The 22,262-nt window shown below is 39.1% G+C and overlaps 1 protein-coding gene and 1 long non-coding RNA gene across 3 annotated transcripts in view; one reads left to right on the top strand and one right to left on the bottom strand.

The window, feature by feature from the left end:
• The window catches only part of LOC118576646, a 43,871-nt gene extending 30,214 nt beyond the window's left edge, over positions 1-13,657 (top strand). Inside the window, exon 4 of the long non-coding RNA XR_004943967.1 lies at positions 12,061-13,657. This is a non-coding gene — a long non-coding RNA (uncharacterized LOC118576646). The remainder of the gene's footprint in view (positions 1-12,060) is intronic.
• LOC118576644 (zinc finger protein 54-like) lies at positions 8,650-20,860 on the bottom strand. Of its 2 annotated transcripts, XM_036176833.1 has the most exons (5): positions 20,581-20,845; positions 16,534-16,831; positions 14,374-14,464; positions 12,143-12,269; positions 8,650-10,482 (listed from the first exon to the last, which is right to left on the bottom strand). In XM_036176833.1, exons 3-5 carry the CDS (start codon positions 14,401-14,403, stop codon positions 9,005-9,007), a joined length of 1,635 nt encoding a protein of 544 aa, XP_036032726.1. In that variant the 5' UTR covers positions 14,404-14,464; positions 16,534-16,831; positions 20,581-20,845; the 3' UTR covers positions 8,650-9,004. The 2 variants fall into 2 exon arrangements, 1 of the variants encoding a protein (XP_036032726.1); XR_004943966.1 differs by lacking the exon at positions 8,650-10,482 and having other exon boundaries at positions 12,118-12,269; positions 16,746-16,831; positions 20,581-20,860.
• Between the last annotated feature and the right edge of the window lie 1,402 nt (positions 20,861-22,262).

Below are 22,262 nucleotides of genomic sequence, written 5' to 3'. Positions count from 1 at the left end.
ACAAGCAGGACACAAAGGAAAGTGATAGCCAAACTTTGTCAAGACATGGTAGGACAGCCCTTTAGAATATTCTACTTCACAGAAAAGTTTGTCAGATATGCTAGGCCTGTAGGCCAAAATGGGTGCTCCATCTTTTCAGATGAAACTTGGATGATTGTCCAGGCAGCCAACTGTTGCTGTCATTTCTTACATTTTTTTGAATTTGCCTTTTTGCACTTCCTGCTTACTCAGGTAATATTTCCTTCTCAGGTCTCTGAGGGAGATAAGGATTTGATAGTTATAGTTATAGTTTTCCTTGTTAACAAATTCAGATAAGACACGCATGTAGGAGGTATAAAGTGTATAAGGTTGATAGACATAAAAAGATAGTTTGGGGTTGGTAATACAAATTAGGATAGAAAGTGAATTAGGGCCAGGTGGTGGTGGTGCATGCCTTTAATCCCAGCACTCAGGAGGCACAGACAGGTGGATCTCTGTGAGTTGGAGGCCAGCCTGGTCTACATAGCAAGATTCAGGACAGGCGCCAAAATTACACTGATAAACCCTGTCTCAAAAAAACAAAAAACAAACAAAGAAAAAAACATAATGAAAGTGAATTAGGTACAACATTTTGGACTTACCAAAACTGGGTAGATAATGGATTATTTTCTCTGAATTTGTCAAATGCTAATGGAGTAGACATTATTAATATAATTCTTGCCTGTATAATATCTGTATATAGTTATTGTACTCATTGTATATACTTTTTCTATGTTAGTTATAACCTTCCCTTACTACTTTAGACAAAAGTGGGGAAATGTAGTGATATTTTCTTTATTTTCTGACAAATAACACTTGCCTGGGGATCAAATGGTAGAGTTAGTCACTAGTTAACCATAGATGTCTGGAGATCTGTACAAACAGACAGAAAGTGACATGGCTGGGAAGAGAGAGGAAATGATGAGGCAGGGTGAAGAAAGGAGCTCGGCCCTTTTCAGTCTAAGAAATTAGAGAGGTAAGAAGTGACTGTAGTTGCTCCTTTACTTCTCTGATCTTTCAGCTTTTACTCCGATATCTGACTTCAGGGTTTTATTATTAAGACTAATTAGGATCATGCTACACCCACAACATTCCCCAGATTTATGATAGAATTAATTAGAAAAATCCTTAAGACTTTTAGTAGTATAGCACACATCCTCATGTAGTACACTTTCTCTTGCTCCTCTGGGAAGATGTTTTGCCTTGTGTCTGGTAACAGGTCTACAGGCAACTATTGCTGGTCCCCGAGGAACATCAATAGTATCTTGGCTGGAATGTCCTTCAGAGAAAGTCACTTCTGGTTTAGCAGACAGTGAAGGATTATTTTCCTCAGTCAAATGTAGAAAAGGTAATATATTGGCTAATGAATCCAGGAACCTGGAGATCACTTCACAGCTTGCAGGCAGCTCAAGGGAGGTTGGAGGTGTCTTTCAAGCCACTACTACTCCAGTCAGCTTGTCATATCTGGTCCATGTGAAATGCCCCCCCCCCCCCCCCCCGTCTCAGTAACTTAGCCTAAGAAACGGCCTTGAGAGAGATAACTATGGTCGAACACCCGGCCTTGGGAGAGTAACCTTGAGTCAAAGCAGGAGATGTCAAACACCCGGCCTTGGGAGAAAAACCTTGAGTCAGAACAAGATATCTATAATTGGCCACCTGGCCTTGGAGAACAAACAGCTGCACATTTCTGAAAATTAAAGATAGTCCCTAAGTTCACCCTGACCTTATTTGAATCAACCAATGGGAACCCTGTAACTATGCTTCTCGCTTCTGTAACTGCGCTTCTGCCCCTGGGATCCTATAAAAAAGTCCCCTTTACCCTAAGGAGGTGCGCAAGTCTTCCCAGAGACTTTGTCGCCCCAGGTACCTGTGCATTTGAATAAACCCTCTTGCTGTTTGCATCTGATCCGTGGTTTCGGCGTGTTCCTTGGGTTTGGGGTCTCTCCTGAGGAAGGATCTCCCTTGGGGGTCTTTCACATGCAACTTGACTGGTGACTGCCTGATGGCTGGTCTGTTCAGCTTCTGTTCAGCTTGGCTGTCTGACAGTGTCAGCAGTCTTTACTGACTGAATATGCTTGAGGCAGGAGGGCACTAGTGAATCTTGCCAGTTTCTGTGACTTCCCAAAACTATTAAGATTTCTATTCCTGAGCTTTAAGATATTCTCTGCAAAACTGAATGTGTCACCTCTCCTTAGAGCAGTGTCTCTCAACCCTCGTGTCACAATCCATTCAGGCCTCATATCAGGTATCCTGCATATGAGATGTTTACATTATCATTTATAAAAGTAACAAAATTACCACTATGAAATAACAACAAAATAATTATATGAATGGGGCTCACCACAACATAACAAACTGGTTTCAAGTGTTACAGCTTGGCAAGCTGGAGAACCACAGCCTTTGAGCATCCCATTATTTTACCTCTCTTTTCAAGCCCTGTATTTTGAGGGGATTCCTCCAAGAAGGAAGGATTTACTCTCAGATGAAACTGATACACAATAACCATTCCTGAGCATGAATTCCAAAGACTTGCCATATTACCAATGAACACTTGCCCATCAAGTTCATTGATGCTTTACTCACTGTATCTAGGAAATGGAATCAACCTGGAAGTCCATGAACTGAAACATGGGTAAATGAAAACATGATACTTTTCTACATAACAAAGAATATTATTAAGGTGTAAATGAAATGAAAGTGTGAAATCTAGATATACATGTAGGAAAATGGAAATTATGATGAATTCAGATACCTAGGCCTCAAAAATAGAACATCAGATGTTCTCTCACATCTGTGTGTGTAAGCTACAAACTTTGTTTTGTGTGTTCAAGTAAGACTACATGTAGAAGATCTAGAAATAGACCATTAGTGGGGCAATGGAGGCAGAGAGGATAGATAGTAGAATACAGGTGATATGAAATTAGTGAGTAGGAATCCTAGAGGCAGAATTTTGAAGTATGCAGTGGAGAGAAGGCTGCTGAAAGATCAACTCAAATGAGATGTCTGTGAAGAACATACATGGGAAAGTATCATTTTGCAACTCAAGTAAAAAATACAATTAAAGCATAGTAGAACATACGTTGTAAAAGAATTGGGCATTGGATCATGTGTGCCAAATGTTTAACTGGGAATAAGGCAAGGAGAAGGGATGAAGAGTGTGTGTGTAAACCAAGAGTAAAGATTTGTGAAGAAGCCTCATAAAATCCCCGTATACTTGCAAGAATCCTTATTGGTCTTATAATAAAAACCTGGAGCCAGATATCAAGGTGAGAGCTTAAGATCAGAGAAGCAAAGCAAACCACAGCGACCACCTCTTACCTCACCAACTCTACAGCTAGAGAGAGTGCTAGTTCCTGTCCCCTCATGTCTAGTAACATGCATTACATTGTTAGATGAACTGTGTAGATTCAATACCTTGAACATGAGTAGAAATGTACATACAGTATGTTCCCACAAAAATAATCTCAATTTTGTATCAATGTACACAATTTGTATACAATATACAAAAATCCAATCCAATCTAAAATAATTAAAATTAGCTATTGCCTTTTTAAAAGTAGATTCAATAATCTAACTTTATCTTATATCTATTTTCCTTTTTCTTCTTTTCAGGGTGGATTCAATAATCTACCCTTTTATCCTGTCATATCTGTATCCCCCCCTTTTTTTTTTTTCAAAACAAAAATCTAATCTCCTTTTTTAGCTTTTTTCCTGACCATAAACAATAACAACTTGTAACCAAACATCCTAAACAAGGACAATTATCCATAACCCATTAAATTACCAAAAACCACTACCCCACCTCTTGGGAATGTGGGCATTGTGTTCTTAAATTTACTTCCTGCTGTCTGGGGGAAGCATCTTTAGGGGATTCTGGGAGCTGTATCATTGTTGTCCAGTCTCTGCATAATGGGAAAATACAGAGCTTGTCTTAAGTCCTGGCTAGAGTAGTCTGTGAGGCTAGATTGACTCCGCTAGCCATCTCAAAATTGTCCAAAATTGATATTCAGGTAGTGTTTTTCAGCTTGATGGCATTATCACAGTCCTGGTGGAATTGACATTGTGGGGCTCCATCATCTTTTTGGAGACTTCCAAGGTCACTTTTAGGTATGGTCATGGCTCATTGCAGAAAACTGATAAAGAATCAAACCCAAAATCATGTACAGGAAGCTAGATGAAGACTTTTTTTCTAGAATTGGTACTCTATATGATCATTAATATCATGACAAAAGTTTAATATATACAAATATAATAACCTTATAAATTTTGATTTAAAACTTATACTTTAAGAAAAGTTTAAAGTGTCAAAATAAAACCAAAGGACCATGAGATTAGTAGCAATAGACTAGTCAGTCCCTTAATTTTGTTTTTCCTTCTGTTCCCTATCATATTGGTGTAATTATTAAGGCCATTCCATGTAGTTAGAAGGGAGGTTTATTTTGTGGGATAACTTACAAATGAAGGGATAGGTTGTAGGGTCTGGCAAAGGTATGGCACAGTCTGGCGGTGTTCTCTGGAGAACTCTGCTCGTTCTACCTCCAGCATCCAGGGTCCCAGAACCAAGAGAGACCTCCTCTCCATCCTGGGTCTTCCGCTTCCTCCTCCACCCCGCCTTGTGGGCGTGACCATTACCAAAGCCTCAATGGGGGTTGGAACTTCCAGGCCAATGCTAAGATGGCTACCCACTACACTATCAGGTGGCTCTCCTGACAAAACACAGAGATTTTGCATTTTACTTTAACAAGCATGCTTGGTTTTAGAGGAGAGAGCTATACTCCAACTCCCAATCCAGCTTTGATTTTAATTGAACTGGAACTACATAAAGACCATTTATGTTATGTGTCTATAGAGAACAGCAGAAATAAACATTTAGAAAGATTTATGAAATTTTATCCAGTTTTAGATATAATATACCAATAAACAAATTTACTCTCTTTCTTTGGACATTTTTTTTTTTCTGGATGATTTGTCTTTTTTCTTCAGATGTCTCATTTGTGCAGTGTTCTTCAGATTCTTTAGCCTTAATTCTCCTGAAAGACAAAAACAAAACCCTGTCCTAACCCTAACTTTGGGGATGTTCCTTTTTGGCAAGTTACAGAAGATCAAATGAAAAGCATTTGTTAGTCATATAAGTTCATTTAAATTGAATGGTCATGCTGTTTGATGAACCTCTTCTAATTAAAATGTCTCCCTTTTTCAAATTGAACCTTTATCAATTTTGATGGTTTCCATACCTTTTCCTCTCCTGTGGAAACAAAAGCAAAACCTTGTCACCAATGTGACACATTTCCTAGTTTCCATTCTGAGATCAGCACATCTGATATGTGTTTTATATGTAAGGGTTGATTCCTATTTCTGATTATTTCTTGTAATTGAATAAATAATGAAGTTAATTCTGACTCATCAGGAATACATTCAGCAGTTTCAATATAGAAAACAACTCTTTCTGCACACTGAGATTCAGTAACTATGTTAAGAGATTCCATAAAATCCATTAATACCATCAGAATGGCATCTAATTCTGACTTTTGGAAAGAATTATAAGGACTTTGAGCACTTTGCTTAAATTTTCTAATTTGTAACCTGCCTTGCCTGATTTGTTTGCATCAGTATAAAATGTAGAGTCTCCAGATATTCATGTTCCCTGTACTGTGTGAGGCAGGATCCAGTTAGTTCTCTATCAATTGAATTCTATTGCTTTTGGGATATTTGTTGTTAATTTCTCCCCCCACCCAAAATTACTGCAAGCTCCTTGCCAAGATTCACTTTCTGCCCATAACTTGTCAATTTCATCATTGGTAAGAGATACTATAATTTCTGCTGGCTAATGAAGTCTCAATTTTTCATTTAGAATCAATTCAGAAACATTTTCCATGTAATTTTTTAATATTTCACTCTGTTTGTGTGGTAAAAACATATATTCTAAAATAATATCTTCACTCCGCATTAATATTCCTGTAGGGGAATGCTTAGATGTCAGAATAATCAAAACAAAATCAAGCTTTGGATCTAAACAACTCAAATATGCATCTTGTATTTTCTTATAAACCAAAGCCAATTCTCTCTCAGCTTCAGCTGATAATTTCTTGGACTGTTGAAGTCTTTGTCACTATCTAAAGTTTTGAACAAATTACTCAGTTCATCATTTTTTTACCCCAATAGTGGGCCATAGGAAATGTGTCCTAGCTGTTTGAAAGTCATCTAGTGTCCACAATCAATCCCTACTAATTTGTACCTTTTGGGGTCTAATTTTTTGTAGACCTATTTTATATCCAAGATAATTAATAGAATTAATTATCCTTTTTTTATTCTTTTTAGGAGCAATTTGTAATCCTCAACAAGGCATATTTTGCTTTGCTTCTTCAAACATTTTTCTAAAGTACCTATATTTGAATCAGTTAATAAAATGTCATCCATGTAATGGTAAACTATAGATTGAGGAAATTGCCTATATAGTACTTCCAATGGATGTCATACAAAATGTTGGCACAGGGTTGGGCTATTAAACTTTTCCTTTGAGAGAGCCTTCCATTGATATCTCTTAATGAGCTTAGAATTAGTATAAGTAGGTACCATGAAAGCTAATTTTTCTGTCTTTTCCTTGTGAAGATAATAAAACACTCTTTTAAACCAATAACTATAAGACACCATTCTTTAGATAACAGAGAAAGTAAAGGAATTCTAGATTGTAGAGAGCCAATTGGCTGTATCACCTTGATAACAGGTCTTAGATCTATTACCATTCCCCATTTTCCAGATTTCTTTTTAATAACAAATACAGAATTCCTAAGGCTGGTTGATTCTTCAATATGCTGAGCATTCAACTGCTCCTGTCCCACCTCTTCTAAGGCCTGCAGTTTCTCTGTTGTTAAAGGCCATTGCTCAACCCACACAGGCTTAACTGTTAACTGCTTTAAAGGTAGGGCTATTGGTGTCCTTGAAATACCAGCAGCTATCGTTCCCTTTTCTTGTACAACCTGAATGATCAGTGACTCTTCTTTATAATCAATTCTAAAATTTTCCCCAGAAACATGTTTGTTTCGAGATTGGAGGAATGTTAATATGGGTATTCCTGTGCTGTAATAAATCAATCTCTCGAGTGTTCAGGGATAGTTCTATTACAAGTTGTCTATGAGTTTAAAATCTGCTTCACAAATAGTGAGTGAGTACCATAAGAGACTATTGCTTTCTTGAATCTCCTCAAATCTAACATTTCCATAGGTATCCATTCAGCTCTTATACAGACTTGGGGATATCTATCATTTGGAAGTTCCTATAAGGTTACAGGATAAATTAAGGTTGGCTGTTTGAAAGTCTTAGGCTGTTATTCTGTAACATTATAATGAAATGCTGAAATTGGGTCTCTTTTATGTGGTGATATTTTATTTGTATGTTAATTAAGTTTGCCTGGAGATCAGAGGTTATAGCAAGCCATAAACAAGTCAGGCAGTAGTAGCACATGCCCTTAATCCAATCACATGGCAGGCAGAGTCTCTGTGTGGTCAAGAATACAGCCAAATGCATTTAATCCTAGTACCAAACATAGAGACCTGGAGGTCTGTATAGACAGGCAGTGATGAGGAAGTCATGTGGCAGGGCTTAGAGTCAATTAGAAGGCAGACAATAAAAGCTCAGTTTAGACAGGAAAAATCTCTCTCTTTCAAGCCTATGTACATTTTACACACATTGTAAACTGTTTAGAGGTTTATGCCATCTGAATCTGTCTTATAGTCAATCTATTGCTTTAAACTGCAGCATTTTCTGCCCATCTCAGCTTCCCAACATGGTGGTGTATATTTACCACCAGCTCTGGGTCTGAATCCATGTGTACCATCATTCTGAGAAGCAGTGGGTCTATACCTCTATCAAAGGAACATGTAGTCCAGAAACTTTTTTTTTGGTGGGGGGGGGGGGGGGGGGTAATCCTGTACTAGCAAATGCTAAATCCATCATGCAATGTAAAGTGTGGCTTGCAGACACCTCATACCCACCATGCTATAGGTGAAGCCCATACATACGAACCCACCATACAGTAGCTCAAGCCTGCAGGCTGCCACTAACTTGACAGAGACAACTAGGAAGCTGTTTTTAGCTCTGTTTTGGAATCTTCTTTCTCAGGTTTAGGTGGAAACTTTTACTGCACATTCTGGCGCCATTTGTAGCTGGAGTTTTCTCCAGTCCTGCCCAGGCTTACAGTCACTCAGACCCAAGTAAACACACAGAAACTTATATTACTTATAAACTGTACAGCCATAGCAGGCTTCTTGCTATCTAGTTCTTATATCTTAATTTAACCCATTTTTATTAATCTATAAGTTGCCACGTGGATTGTGGTTTACTTGCTTCACATGGCGGCAGCTGGCAGCATCTCCTGACTTAGCCTTCCTTCTCCCAGAATTCTCCTCTCTGCTTATCCTGCCTATATTATACTTCCTGCCTGGCTACTGTCCAATCAGCATTTTATTTATTAATCAATCAGAGCAACACATTCACAGCATACAGAAAGACATCCCCAGCACTTCCCCTTTTCTTTTTATCAAAAAGGAAGGTTTTACTTTTAACATAGTAAAATTACATATAACAAAACAATTATCAAGCAAGAATTATAGTTAAAATGTCTAGTCTATTTATATCTAGCCTATTTGTATTTTGTAAAATTAAAAAAGATATCCTGTCTATTCTATATTTGTTAGTCACACTTGCAGGCAAAGCACGCATACACATTAAAAGAAATAGAAAGCTTTTCCCACTGTTACATTTGCAGAATTTAATTTTAATATAAACTCTAAGATATTGTTTAAGAGGTAAACCTTCATTAAAGACTTTTACAAGTTTGTGAACTTAATGTTTCTATTTTATATACTGTTGTGATTTGAAAGCAGATAATACTGGAAAATGCTATGACACATTATTTACAATGGTATGTTTCTATCCAGTATGAATTTTCTAAAGTCTTCTAAAACTCAAAATCAGGATAAAGGATGTGTCAGTCTTTGCATTTGTATGGTTTCTCTCCATTATGAATTTTCTGATGTGCTCTGAGGTAGGACCACCTAGTAAAAGATTTGTTACATTCTTTACAACTTAAAGGTCTCTCTCCAGTATGAACTCTCTGATGTCTTCTAAGATTTGACTCCTGGGTAAAGGACTTGTCACATTCCATACATTTGTAAGGTTTCTCCCCAGTATGAACTATCTGATGTCTTTTAAGAACTGTGAAACTGGTAAAGGATTTGCCACATTCCTTACATCTGTATGGTCTCTCTCCAGTATGAACTCCTAGATGTTTTATAAGACTTGTTAGATCAATAAAGGATATTTCACAGTTTTTGCATTTGTGAGGTTTCTCTACAGTATGAATTTTCTGATGTGCCCTAAGAGATGAGTATCTAGTATAAGACTTGTCACATTCCTTACATTTGTAAGGCTTCTCCCCAGTGTGAACACTCTGGTGTGTTTTAAGGGTTGAGTGCTGGGTAAAGGATTTGTCACATACCTTACATTTGAAAGGCTTTTCACCAGTATGGATTCTGTAATGAGTTTTAAGATGTGATAATTCAAGAAAGGACTTACCACATTCTTTACATTTGTCTAATTGCTCTGGATAATGAGTTTTCCTATGCCTACTCAATGATGAATAGTGGGGAAAGGATCTGCCACACTCATTGCATTTGAAAGGCTTCTCTCCAGTATGGACTCTGGAATGATCTTTAAAGTGTGAAGGATGATGAGAGACTTTGCCACATTCTTGACAAATATAATGTCTCTCAACAACATGCATTTTCTGATGTTTCTTGAGAGTGGAAGAGTGGGAAAGGGATTTGTCATATTCCTTATATTTGTAAGGTTTCTCTCCATTATGCAACTTCTGATGGCTATGAAGTGCTGACAACTGACGAAATGACTTTCCACATTCTTTGCATCTGTAAGGATTCTCCCCAGTATGAAGTCTTAGATGTATATCAAGACTTGAAAGCTGGGTAAAGGATGTTTCACAAACATTGCACTTATGGGGTTTAATTCCAGTATGAATTCTCTCATGTTCAGTGAGGTATGAGGCAGCCTTGAAGCATTTCCTGCATTTCCCACATTGGTGTGGTGTCTCTCGAATTGCTTGTTGCAAAAGACTATATGCAGAGGCAAAATGGTCATGATATTCTTCCTGCCTATGCTCTTTCTTTGCAGTGTAGAATCTTTGATCTTGAGTAATGATGTAACACAAATTTAAAGATTTCTCATGGTCTTCAGATATGCAAGGTTCTTCTCTTCTGGGCATGCTTTCATGTCTATCTAGGTTTGATGAGTCAGTAGAGGCATCCCTGTGGTTACCACATGTATGTTTATTAGAGTTTTCTGTAGTTTCACTTGTTCTATAGAGTGCATATCTGGAGTGGCCATGAAGCACTTTCCCAAGGTCAGTACACTGACAAGATTCCTTTGCAGTCTTCAGATGTTGATAGTTCTCTGAAAATGAGCACAATTCAGATTAATAGGGCTTGTTCCAATGATAAGCATGTGATAAATGACTGTCTCCCCAAGTTCTCTTTTAAGATAAGTGAACCCAGAAATACTTAGATTAGAACTTCCAGTAACGCACATTTTTCATTCACTGTAATTGTATGGATACCCACAAAAATAGCATGAAAGCCTTCAAGGGTCAAAGATTTTAACAGATATCTCATCTTTGTCAAAATTATCTAAGTGGGAAAAAGATAGAAAAATAATTACGGCCATGAATTAGCTTTGGGATAGAGCTAACTGAGTGGTTATATTTAGAATATATGTCTCTATCTTAAATATGTCCTCTCAGAAATCGATGAAGATGAATTTAATCCAATCCCAAGTTCTTTACACTAAGTCCCAGTATTTACACTAAGTGATAGGCAATGAAGAAGACTATTCAAAGACCCATTCCTTTAAGATTAAAGAATTCCTTAAAAGCATCACAGGGTAGATTCTTCAAAAGTAATGGATGCAAAGACAGTATTCTGCTAGGCATCAGAGGCTCTAGATTATTTGAGGCAGGACTCTCATGGGCAGCTATTGCTTATTTCTATCCTCCACTGTCTGAGCTCCACACACTGCTGTGTTTCTTAACTTTCCTCACAGGGTTATTCTCAAGTCCACTGTGTACACAGACTCCTGGGATTATTTCCCAGAAGGGTGTCTGTGTATTCTCCACTGGGAAGAAAATGAAGGATGTAATATGAAGATATACATACAAGGATGGCAATTACAGAATAAGTCCTACTACATGGACTCACATTAGACTTAAAATTTGTAAAATTATTCCAATCTGATTTCAGCATAGTTAAATAAAATTTTATTTTGTACCAGTATTAAGTCATCATCATTCAGGACTAATAAGACACAATGCCTTCTAACAGATATTTCAACAGATAGGATGCATCCTGGGGCAGCATACTACACTAAGTTAAATGATCACAAATACTTTCAAGTGAAATAGAACATGGCAAAAACATTCTCAATTCTTGCTTTCTCCTTCACTTGAAGTATTTACTATTTTCTTGCTCATTCATTAGCCCACCCTAGTAGAAACTAATCTCTACTCCTACACTCAAGGGCAATCTCATTCTTTCTGTACAGGTGATCACAGCTACTTTGCATACATAATCCACATGTTCTTTTGAGGCAGCCCAAGACCCATGCTAGAACTTTCAGAAAGAGTACAGGAGTCTAAGACAGCACTGAACTCAGTAATTAAAAACACAAAGCAGAGGAATTTAGGCAAGAATTCTTGATTGATATTTGTAATCAAATACCAAAGTATATTTAGCATTTTCAGTCTGTATATCTTGAATTTGTCTCACAAATAAAACCATATCATTGCAATAATGGACATGGAGGTTTAAGATATGAGTGGAAATATTATATGCTACTGAGTTTATGGATGAATCTTGGAAGCAAAATGAAGGGTAGATGACATCTCTGAAGTGGAAAATGGAAAGAGAAAGCTAAATAGCATGAAAAAGTTCTTTCCTATTACTAAACTTTGCCTTGTCTTCCATTGATTTTTTTCAGGACAGCCTAACAGATTTTACATCCTATGAAAACAGAACAAAAAAAAAAAGAGTTAGGAATTCTACAAGCAAAATGTTCTCACCCACAAAGACCAGGTTGTTGTAATTCTCCAACATCACATCAATGTGCAAAGCCCTCTGAGCAGAGTCCAGGCATTCCCACTCCTCCTGGGGAAAGTCCACCGCTACATCCCTGAATGTCAAAGGACCCTGAAACAAAAGCATATGGTTTCAGCTCGTGCTACCTGGAAGTGCTTTCCTGGATATAATGAGAAGAATGTAGATGAGCAAAGATAATTACTCAAAGAGAAGATTTCTAATACGGTCACATTCTCTCATGAATATTCTAACTCTGTGAAAACAGGATTAAACAACAACAGTCTTATATTCAGTATACATGAAACAAGAAACACATTATGGTTAATGTTAAACATATTAACACATGTCTCAGAAGGAAAATTCATGATACAGAATGAGCTTTAAATGCTATATATCATGCTAAAACACTGATGTAAATCAATCCTTTGTGAACCGGGGCCTTACATAACTCTATTCTAACAGGCTTAGTCAGGATGTTTAAATTGTAGGTACAATTCCACACCATTAAACAACAAAGAGGTAGGTACAGAAGATACAATGTATGAATGATTTTGTAGATAAAGAGTTTTGGTGTTTTTTTTTTTCCACAGTAGCAAGGATTGTAACAGCATTACATACTGTCATTTTAACATTAACACCTAAGATAAGAAGTATAGCGATTAATTTTATGAGAATATGTGGGTCACTATGAACAGACAGAAAAATATGCATCAGTCATATTTGATATAATTCAAAATTTTCCCTAAGATAATACATAAGCCAACAGAGACAAATAACAATTTCAGAAGTTTGGAAGGGTATTTTACTTCACACCCAAATAGTAATAAAAATTGAGAGAAGTCCAAAAACACAAAAAAATGTAGAAGGTATAGCTAAAAGAATTTGTACCGGTGACATTTTAGATAAGGCATATTGCAAGAATTTACAAAAAATAAATACCAAGGAAATAAAGTTGCAGATCAACAAATGGCAATGAACTAAATAGACACTTTCAAAGACAGAAACTCAAATGGCCAATAAACATTGTAAAAGCATTCAGGATTTCAAAAAGGCCACCATGGGAGAACAAATGAAAACTTCTTAGAAATACTGCCTCACCCCAGGAGAATGGCTGCCATCAACTAAGCTCACAACAAATGTTTGAGGGAATATGGAGAGAAAGGAAGCCTTACTCACTGTTGATGGAAGGGAGGGTGCAAATTAATACAGCCATAGTGGGAATCAGTTTGGAGATTATTGAAAAAAACTGAAGAGAAAAGTTACATATGACCCAGATCTTTCACTCGTGGCCATATACCCAGAGAACAACACACCCCACTACAGAGATATTTATACCTCGTGCTTACTGTTGTTTTGATCACCAAAGGAATGGTATTGGAATTAACTTATTATCCATCAACAGATGAATGGATAATTAAAATTGTATAAGATGGAAGACAACTCAGCCATAGAGAAAAATAAAATAAACATTTGCAGGAAAATGAAGGGACACAAAATATGTAAAATATGTAATATTAAGTGCAGTCACACACTTTTAAAAAAGACACAATGTTTTTGCTCATATGCAGAATCTACCCAGTAATATATGTATACAGAAACAATGTATATGTGGGCACAATTTAACATGGAGAAGAGAATAGGAAAAGTTAAATTATGAGGGATTGAATGCAGGTAATGGACACCAGTTATGAAAAAGGATACAAAGCTAAGGGCTTCTCAAGTTCTAATTCTGTCAAAGGTTTTTGGGGTTTTGGTGGAAGATAAGGAAATCAAAATATATTTGATTGTGCCAGGCGGTGGTGGTGCATACCTGTAATCCCAGCACTTGGGAGGCAGAAGCAGGTGGATCTCTGTGAGTTCGAGGCCAGCCTGGTCTACAAAGCAAGTTCCAGGACAGGCTCAAAGCTACAGAGAAACCCTGTCTCGAAAAACAAAACAAAACAAAAAAATTATATATATATATATATATATATGATTGTGAAAAATATAAAAATCTCATATGAGGCTCCAGAGAGTCTCTTCCCTATGATGACTCTAACTGATAAAAGTTGTACAGTCTTTGGATCTGCTTAATTTCAACATGTGATTTTGTTGTTTCTCTGTTTGAAGAATTGCTCATAATAAAATTTCCAAAAATTATCAGAAGCAGATAATTAAAGGGTTTAATACATCAAGGTATAACATTTTAGGATAAAGAGTAGGAAAGACTACTGACCTGCGACATATTTACTGGAGAATCAGCCATTTCCTACTGTTTCTCTTCTTTGAATTTCTCTTTCAGGAACAATGAATACATGGTTGCTTCCCTTTCAAATCAAGGGGTCAAAATGGAAGAGTTAAAATTAATACTAAAAGCTGTTAGAGAACAATGTCAAACCACATGGAAAGACCCAAGCAATAGAATTCTACCAGGTGTCTAGTCAACGATCTCAAAGACAGGAGAGCATGGAAAGACATTTGAAGCTTGAAGAGAAAAATCATCATCAAGTACCATGTTGCACAAAGAAAACTACTCTCTTAAAATTGATGGAGATGTAAGTGCATTTCAAGATAGTCAGCAATTAACACAATAGATTTCATAAAGCAGCACTGCAGATAATAAATTCGAGGCAAAATATACACAGGAGAGTCAGAGAATCATCCATGAGAACAAGAGCAATAATAAATTTCATGTGAAGAATAGAAAAATACAGGAGAACTGGGAAGTAATCATCCTTGAGCAAGACAGCAAACTACTATTTCTCAAAAAGGAGGAAGAATACTACCAATAATGTAACAACATAAACAAGACCATAGGAAATAAAAATGCCATTAAAAAAAAAACCTAGCCACACTAAAAATAAAAATAGAGAATCCTCAACTAAATAGACAAATCCTGAAGTTAAATAAATTCAGCGCATGACTGCTGTTCCTTTCCTTGGTATAAGCTCAAGGGACTCTCAACATCCTACTCCATAGACACTTGCTCACCCAATTTCATTGCTGTTCTACTCACAACATTTACAAAATGGAAACAACCTAAATGTCCTTCATTGGATAATGAAACTGTGATACATATACATTATGGAATACTATTCATGTAAAGAAAATTGAAATAATAAGCTTTGCAGCTAAATGGATGGACTTAGAAAAAAGTCATATTAAGTGAGGTAACCTGGACCTAGAAAGATAGATACTGCATGTTCTCTCTCATAGGAAGTTCTTAGTTCCAAATCTTCAGATGTGAGTCCACAACCTGGAGTGACTGCAGTAACCAGGAAAGTAGAGATCACTGTGGGCTGTGGGGACGTAACAGAGATGGAGTAACAGGGAACAAGTGTCTGAAGGGGGAAGGGGAAAAAAGGGTGTGTGAGGATTTAACTATGGAGAAGGGACAGAAATAAAGAGAAGAAGGAGGGCAAAAGAACTGTAAGGCTGTCTGGAAAATTCATAAGAAATCCAACTATTCCTTGACTATTACCCATCCATCAAAAAACTCCTATACTACATAAAGGTCGAGTGTAAATGATAATTTCCCAACTGCCCCGATGATGCTCCTCACAAAAGCCACAAAATTTCTAACAAAATGAGCGACACCAGGTGTAAGAAGACTGCTTTGAAGTTGTTGGTCAGAGTTGTCCAAGAGACTCCCAAACATTTCAAGGTACTGCTGTTACCTACGGTTGCCTACTAGAGACAGAAGTTGAGTGTTGAAGAAGCCACACACTTCAGACACCAATCCTAGAGGGCTCCAGATGGAACTGACCTTAAAGCCTCCTCCCTGGGGACTAGCTTTCATGGTATCAGAAGGCAACATGTAACCTTCCCAAGGAGGGAGCCAATCAACAATGATACCCAGCTATGACACCTATGAACCACAACAATGATCTGCACTGCATGATAGCCCTAAGGGTGCAAGAGTGTCATACATAATTAGGTTGTAATAACAGCTTCTAATTGGATTAAGACCCTCTTAACAAGAGGGAAGGCATGCCTGGTACTGGAAACTTTGCCTGTTTCCCCAGGACTAGTAAAGGCATGGATCTTGGAGGAGAACCTACAACCAGTACTTTACTAAATCAGCATTAATTCCTAGTACATTCTAAATATTTATCCTAATTTCCAACAGGCAATGGGAGACAGTATAGATAGAGTGTAGCAAGGTGTAAATATAGTTCCTTATGAAAACTCTGTTGGCATTATTATCAAATACAGAGACATTTAAAAAAAAGGTAGCGAATGTGCTAGAATGCCAATGCTCCAAAATTTTGAAAATAAGTAAACCTAGAGATATTAACCTTAATCATTTTCATAATACATTAAAATCAAAGAAATGAAAATGACTTAATAATGGTTTGAAAACATGATGTGACTAAATAAGGACAGCAGCACTCACATGCAGAGTCAAATAAAATTTTATTTGACTCCATTATCAATTCTTCTGTAGAAAGTCTTCTCACATCTACATTAGGATTATCCTGAGATGTTTCTCAATGGGAGTCTCCAGAATTATTTCTAGTGAAACAGAATGTGGTAAAACTGATTTCATGTCCCACTCCACATTCTCTTGATCCCCTTTCCACTCCTTCACCAATGTCTCCACCATACCTGGACCCTTAGCTCCTGTCTCCTCTCTCCTTCCAGGCCACTTTGTTCTGCTGCACAAGTGAGCAGGTCTGGGTGGTCAGTGAGCCCTGCACATGAGAAAGAGATTGTTCAGTAAACATGGGTATATCTAACACAGGACTGTGCTCAAGAGATGAAGAGAAAAGTAAATACAGGATTATAAAATGATTCCCAACTGTCCTGCAGGGTCAGAATCCTGAAAACAATTAGAAAGCATTTTTAGTTATGGTAACTGGAATACCACTTCCAATCACAGCTCAGTCAAAACTCAGGGGCAGAAATGGAACTGAATGATTTGGGGAGAGAATATTATACACTAGTGAGGTTCTGAATTGATCATGGACCAATAATGATGAAGTCCTAAACCTCCCAAAGGGACACACAGGAAGAAGAGAGAACATTTCATAAAAATTTCCTTTTTTCCTTTGTGGATTTCATTTTATTCTGTGGGACTGAGACTCACTCACGGAAACCACACACACTGGCAGAGTAGTTCGTCAAGAAATACTGAGGAAAAAGGGAGACTGCAAGCGAACAATTCTCAGCCACAGAAACCAGACAGCTGCATTTTTTTCCTTTCTTTTTTCTTTGTTGTTGTTGTGTGTGTATCAGCCCTAGTTGTCCTGGAAGTAGCTCAGTGGACTAGGCAGGACTTTAACTCACAGAGATCCACTTGTCTCTACCTCCCCTGTGCTGGAATTAAAGTCATACACCACCACTGTCCAGGTATACTGCTGTAATTCTGTAATGTCAGGGTGTACAGTGTAGCAGGGGTTGCTTGAAGAAAGAGGGCACTCCAAGATGAAGTTTTAAGGTCTATGTGACATCAAGAAGGTCCAAAGTCTGATGAACTGAATCCGGAACACCCATACAAAGGTGTATTTATTGAAAGTTATACAAAGTATTTCTTCAAACCAAGCTTCCTAATCTAATTTACATGTTTTACTAGAGGAAAGCACCACATGCCCCCATGACTTTAGTCCTTTATTATGTATCCTTTGCAATATACAACAAAACAAAAGCCTCAGGTGTGGCATCTTGTGACCAAAGTCTCAGGATGGCTACAATGCCCCCTCAACAGAAACAATTCTACAGATCACGTGATACATTCACTGTTTCCACAAGGATTCTTCAAAGGTCAATGGTTGTTCAATTTAATGTTTACCCAAGAAAACAGTGACTCTGCTAAATTCCTACCACACTACAACATAGTCCCAGCACAAAGCCCTCCAGAGCAGGGTCCAGGCAACAGACCACAAAGTGAAAAATAAGTTTGAATTGCCCTGCTGATGCACACCTTTAATCCTAGCACTTGGGAGATTAGAACTCTGTGTTTTTCAATCTAGCCTGAGTTCTGGGCCAGATAGAGCAACACTGTGTGAGTTCAGGTCTCAAACACAGCAAACAGCAGAACCAAAAAAAATTAACAGTTTGGTCATGTGTCCATGGACAGGGTGTTTTCTTGGTCCAAGGAGCCTGTAGGGGGCCTAAAACAGCTTGACCACACAGCTGCCATGACAGGCTTAGTGGTTCAGACACAGCTTTTGTATAGGCTTACTGGCAGGCAACACCCAGACCCAGGAAAAGCCATAAACTGACCCTACTGTGGGAGCCGGTTTTCAAGTTCCTCTTGGCTTTACCCAGCAGGTCCACACAGAGAGGATGATTGGACCACTGGGCCTCAGTGCAGGTACCTGAGAAGTTCTGCACTTGGCTGTGCTGAGGAGAGGTCTTTTGCTCCACCCCTTGGCTTTTCTATAAATACCTTAAGGCAACGACAGCCAGGGCCCTTTGGAATAGGTTGTTAGTATTTAAGCGGCACTAGGAACACGTCCCGAACATGACAAAACCACAGAAGAGTTTTATTAAAGAGGATAGAGGTGACAGGCCTGCATGAAACACGTGGGTGAGGAGATAAGGGGGCTCATGCAAGATGGCGCCAGCTTTTTAAAGGTTGGGCCGCGCATGCGTACAGGGACTCCTGTGGGTACTCCACGCATGCGCGTACATTACATGGCTGCGTGCGCACTTTACACAACCACGTAAAGCCACAGAGTCCCGGTCCTGTGAGATGTCTGACCCGGAGATGGCTATTCTGAACCGGAAATAGTTAGGCGGTCCGCCGGGCAAGCCCAACCGTGTGGACATGTAATCTCTATCATAGGTTCCAGGCCCTCTCAAGGCTATCCTGTATTTTCTATCTGTTTATTTCCACATTCTAAATCCTTCTATCTAATATTTCCTGCTTCTCTCACTCAAGAAAACTTTGGGGAACTTCGGGGTTGGTGAGTAAACACCCCATACTCCACCCAGGGAGGGCCTACATCTAAGAACATCCCAAACATCCCAATCCTTAGATAGGTTAGATAAGATGGCCAGATGTCTCTGAGTCTAGCACACACCTGTATTCTGTTTTACAGCTACCCCTGGACAAATGTCAGCCAATCAGGGTGCTGAACTTTGGAAATCTCTTCACCCCAACCTCTGCTATGATTAAAAACTCTACCCTGCCTGGGCTCAAGGCTCTCTGCTCTCAGGCTGCATTGGACAGACAGAGAGACCAAGCTCAGAGCTTTAAAATAGAGGTTCTTTGCTTCTACCTATGGGATTAGGTTTCCGTGGTGGTCTTTTGGGGGTCCCCACGATCTGGGCATAACAGACAAAAGACATTTTTTATATAGGTGAATTATCGTAATTATTCAAAAGATGCTTTCTAATATCATTCTATACTATAATGTATTTAATTTATTTTTTCCTTTTCTGTTTTTGCCTGAAGCAGAGTTTTTCTGTGTAGTTCTGGTTGTCCTTTAAGTCACTATGTATCCCTTGCCAGCCTCCAACATCTGCAGTCCACCTGCCTCTGCCTTCTGAGTGTTGGGATTAAGGGCCTGTGCCACCAGGCCTGGCAAAGACAATTCAGTATGCTGTATTTATATTGCAGTGTGCATGTGTCCCAAATGGAAGATTAATGGTGGATAAAAGTTTACTTTCGCCAGGCGTTGGTGGTACACGCCTTTAATCCCAGCACTTGGGAGGCAGAGCCAGGCGGATCTCTGTGAGTTCGAGGCCAGCCTGGGCTACCAAGTGAGTTCCAGGAAAGGCTCAAAGCTACACAGAGAAACCCTGTCTCGAAAAACAAACAAACAAACAAAAAAGTTTATTTTTAAAAGGCAATGTTGACAAGTAAACTGTGGAACTCGCAAAATAATATACTTTCAGATTCAGTGAAATCTGCAGGCGTTCCTTTCATGACTATAATCTAAAAGCTCTCGGCGAATCCAAGTCTCCAGGTAAATGTACCACTCTCTTAAATAAGGAAGCGGTATAATAAGGAAGTTTGTATTGATGGTAAATTCCAGAGCTTTGTCGTTTCAACCACAGCAAAGAGAATCGTGTTTGCACATCTCAACAGGTAAATTCAAGTATTTGATATTCTTCTTCTTCTTCTTCTTTTTTTTTTTTTTTTTTTTTTTTTTTTTAAATTGGTGTTTTCCCAAGGATGTCAGGTCCCCTGGAACTGGAATTACAGACACTTGTAATCTGCCATGTGGGTACTGGGAATTGAACCTGGGTCCTCTGGAAGAGCAGTCAATGCCCTTAACCACTGAGCCATCTCTCCAGCCCCGATATTCTTACAAGAATATTTTGGCAATCAGAAGAGCAATTGAAAAAGAATCATCTTATTCCATATGATCTAAAATACACCAAGGGAAGACATCCACAGCAGAATTTCGGAGCCAGCTTCCTTAGGAACAGCAGAGAAACTGCTCGCACCCCGTCCTTCCCTCCCGCGTCCCAGCCCCGCAGCTCCTCTGACCTGGGAGGTTCCAGGGCCGCCGGGCTGCGGTTCCCGCCACTGCGCTGTGACTGTGACTTTCCCAGGCCGCCCGCGCAGAGACTGCGGCTCCGGGAGACTTCAGGTCCCGAGGACCCGGCCGGATCTTCCTCGTGCAGTTCCGGACACCAAAGATCCTGATGTCCTACACGGAATGGTGGGATTTCCTGTAACTTCAGCCTGGTTCCTTGAACAGACTCCTCCTGGACCCTCCCACTACAAAATCCATTTCCGGTCAAGGACCTGCTGCAAAACCACCTACCCCGGGCTTTCTTTTCTTTTTTTTCTTTCTTTTTTCTTTTTTATTAGTTTCCCAAGACCACCCCACTGATTCTTTCCCTCTAATATCCTCTGATTAGCCAGGCGGCCCCGCCCATCGGGGACCGTCCCTCCCACTGGGTCTCAGGCTGCCTTCCACACAGCTCCAGCTGTCAGGCTGCCCTGGACCCGCTCTGCACAGCCTCCCCACATGCTTGCTGCCAGCCTGGACCAGAACTGCACCTAGGAGGACGCTGCACCCCGGTATCTGACCACCAGCCTAGGTTCTGAAACCTTCAGATAAAAGACAGGTAGCCAAACCTCGACTTGATTACCAGCCTCCCTGGCTACATACTTACACCAAATGATAACACGCTAAATTCAGATGCCAGCGTCTCATCGTTAACACAAACATGATAAGCCAAAACCAAATACTGCAACTGTAGCTTGGGAAGAGACATTTCAGGAACTTGTATTTTGAAAAAGAAATAGGTGTCTCAAGAAGTCAGTGGTCAGCCTATCCCAACAGTCCAGTGCTGAGTTCATCCCGCGCTGTACCGCTCTCACCACTAGATGGTGGTCTTGTCATTTTACTATGGAACAAGTGTTTGTTTTGTGACTCCTGCTAAAGATGCTTTTAGATAAAATATAGAAAAAAAAAATTTTAATGCAGTGGCGAATGCAGAGACTCTTGGCTGTCCCAAATGCAGAAAATGAGTAAGGTATATGGTCGCAATCCTGAAAACGTCAGTTACACCCTCCCATCTATAGCTCCTGGAACACTGAGGAAGAGGAGGAGGAAAAGGAACAAGAAGGGAAAAAGGAGGAAGGACTAAGACATGCCATCCTCTAGACTGCACACAGCTGTTGTAATCAGTAACCAACAGCAACTGTACTGACCTGCCTGGACCTCACACTAGACCACAATCAGTCTAGGGAAGGGAAAGGCTCACAGGGCCACCTTTACCTCTCAAGTGTTGACTATGGATGGATTGTAGAAGAATCACTGCCTTTAGCTGTAGTCCTCTGCTGAGCCCACCAGGCTGCAACACACAGCTCCAAACCCACAGTCCCACACGTGGCTCTGGTTAATCTCAGTGGGTCCCAAGCAAAGTGACTGGAGATGAACACAACAGAGATTTGTTGGGCCAGGATAGTAAAGAGGTAGGAAGTGAAAATGGACAACATTTGAGGCACACACACACACACACTTATCTACATACACTGTGTCTTAAATATATAACCAAATGGAGAGAGAAACAATTTCACAATTTCACATGTTATGTGGATCTGGGAACTCATCTATATTTTGATTAGAGTTTCCAATCCAGTGGAATAGAGGTCTTCAATATCAGTAGAAATAAGATCCATTGTTTACTCATATCTATCAAGTCGGCTGTCATGAC

This window comes from Onychomys torridus, unplaced genomic scaffold (assembly GCF_903995425.1).
Source record: "Onychomys torridus unplaced genomic scaffold, mOncTor1.1, whole genome shotgun sequence".
Taxonomy (NCBI): domain Eukaryota; kingdom Metazoa; phylum Chordata; class Mammalia; order Rodentia; family Cricetidae; genus Onychomys; species Onychomys torridus.
Note: the sequence above shows the minus strand (reverse complement) of the source record. Positions and strands in the feature narration are given on the sequence as shown.

What these genes read in the sequence shown, in the direction of transcription:
- LOC118576644 (XM_036176833.1), bottom strand. Translation starts at nt 14,403, where the DNA reads ATGGCTGATTCTCCAGTAAATATGTCGCAG. An exon ending in CTCCAGTAAATATGTCGCAG is followed by an intron (nt 12,270 to 14,373) that starts GTCAGTAGTCTT and finishes CTTTTGTTTCAG; the next exon opens with GGTCCTTTGACATTCAGGGA. An exon ending in CAACAACCTGGTCTTTGTGG is followed by an intron (nt 10,483 to 12,142) that starts GTGAGAACATTT and finishes GCTCATTTTCAG; the next exon opens with AGAACTATCAACATCTGAAG.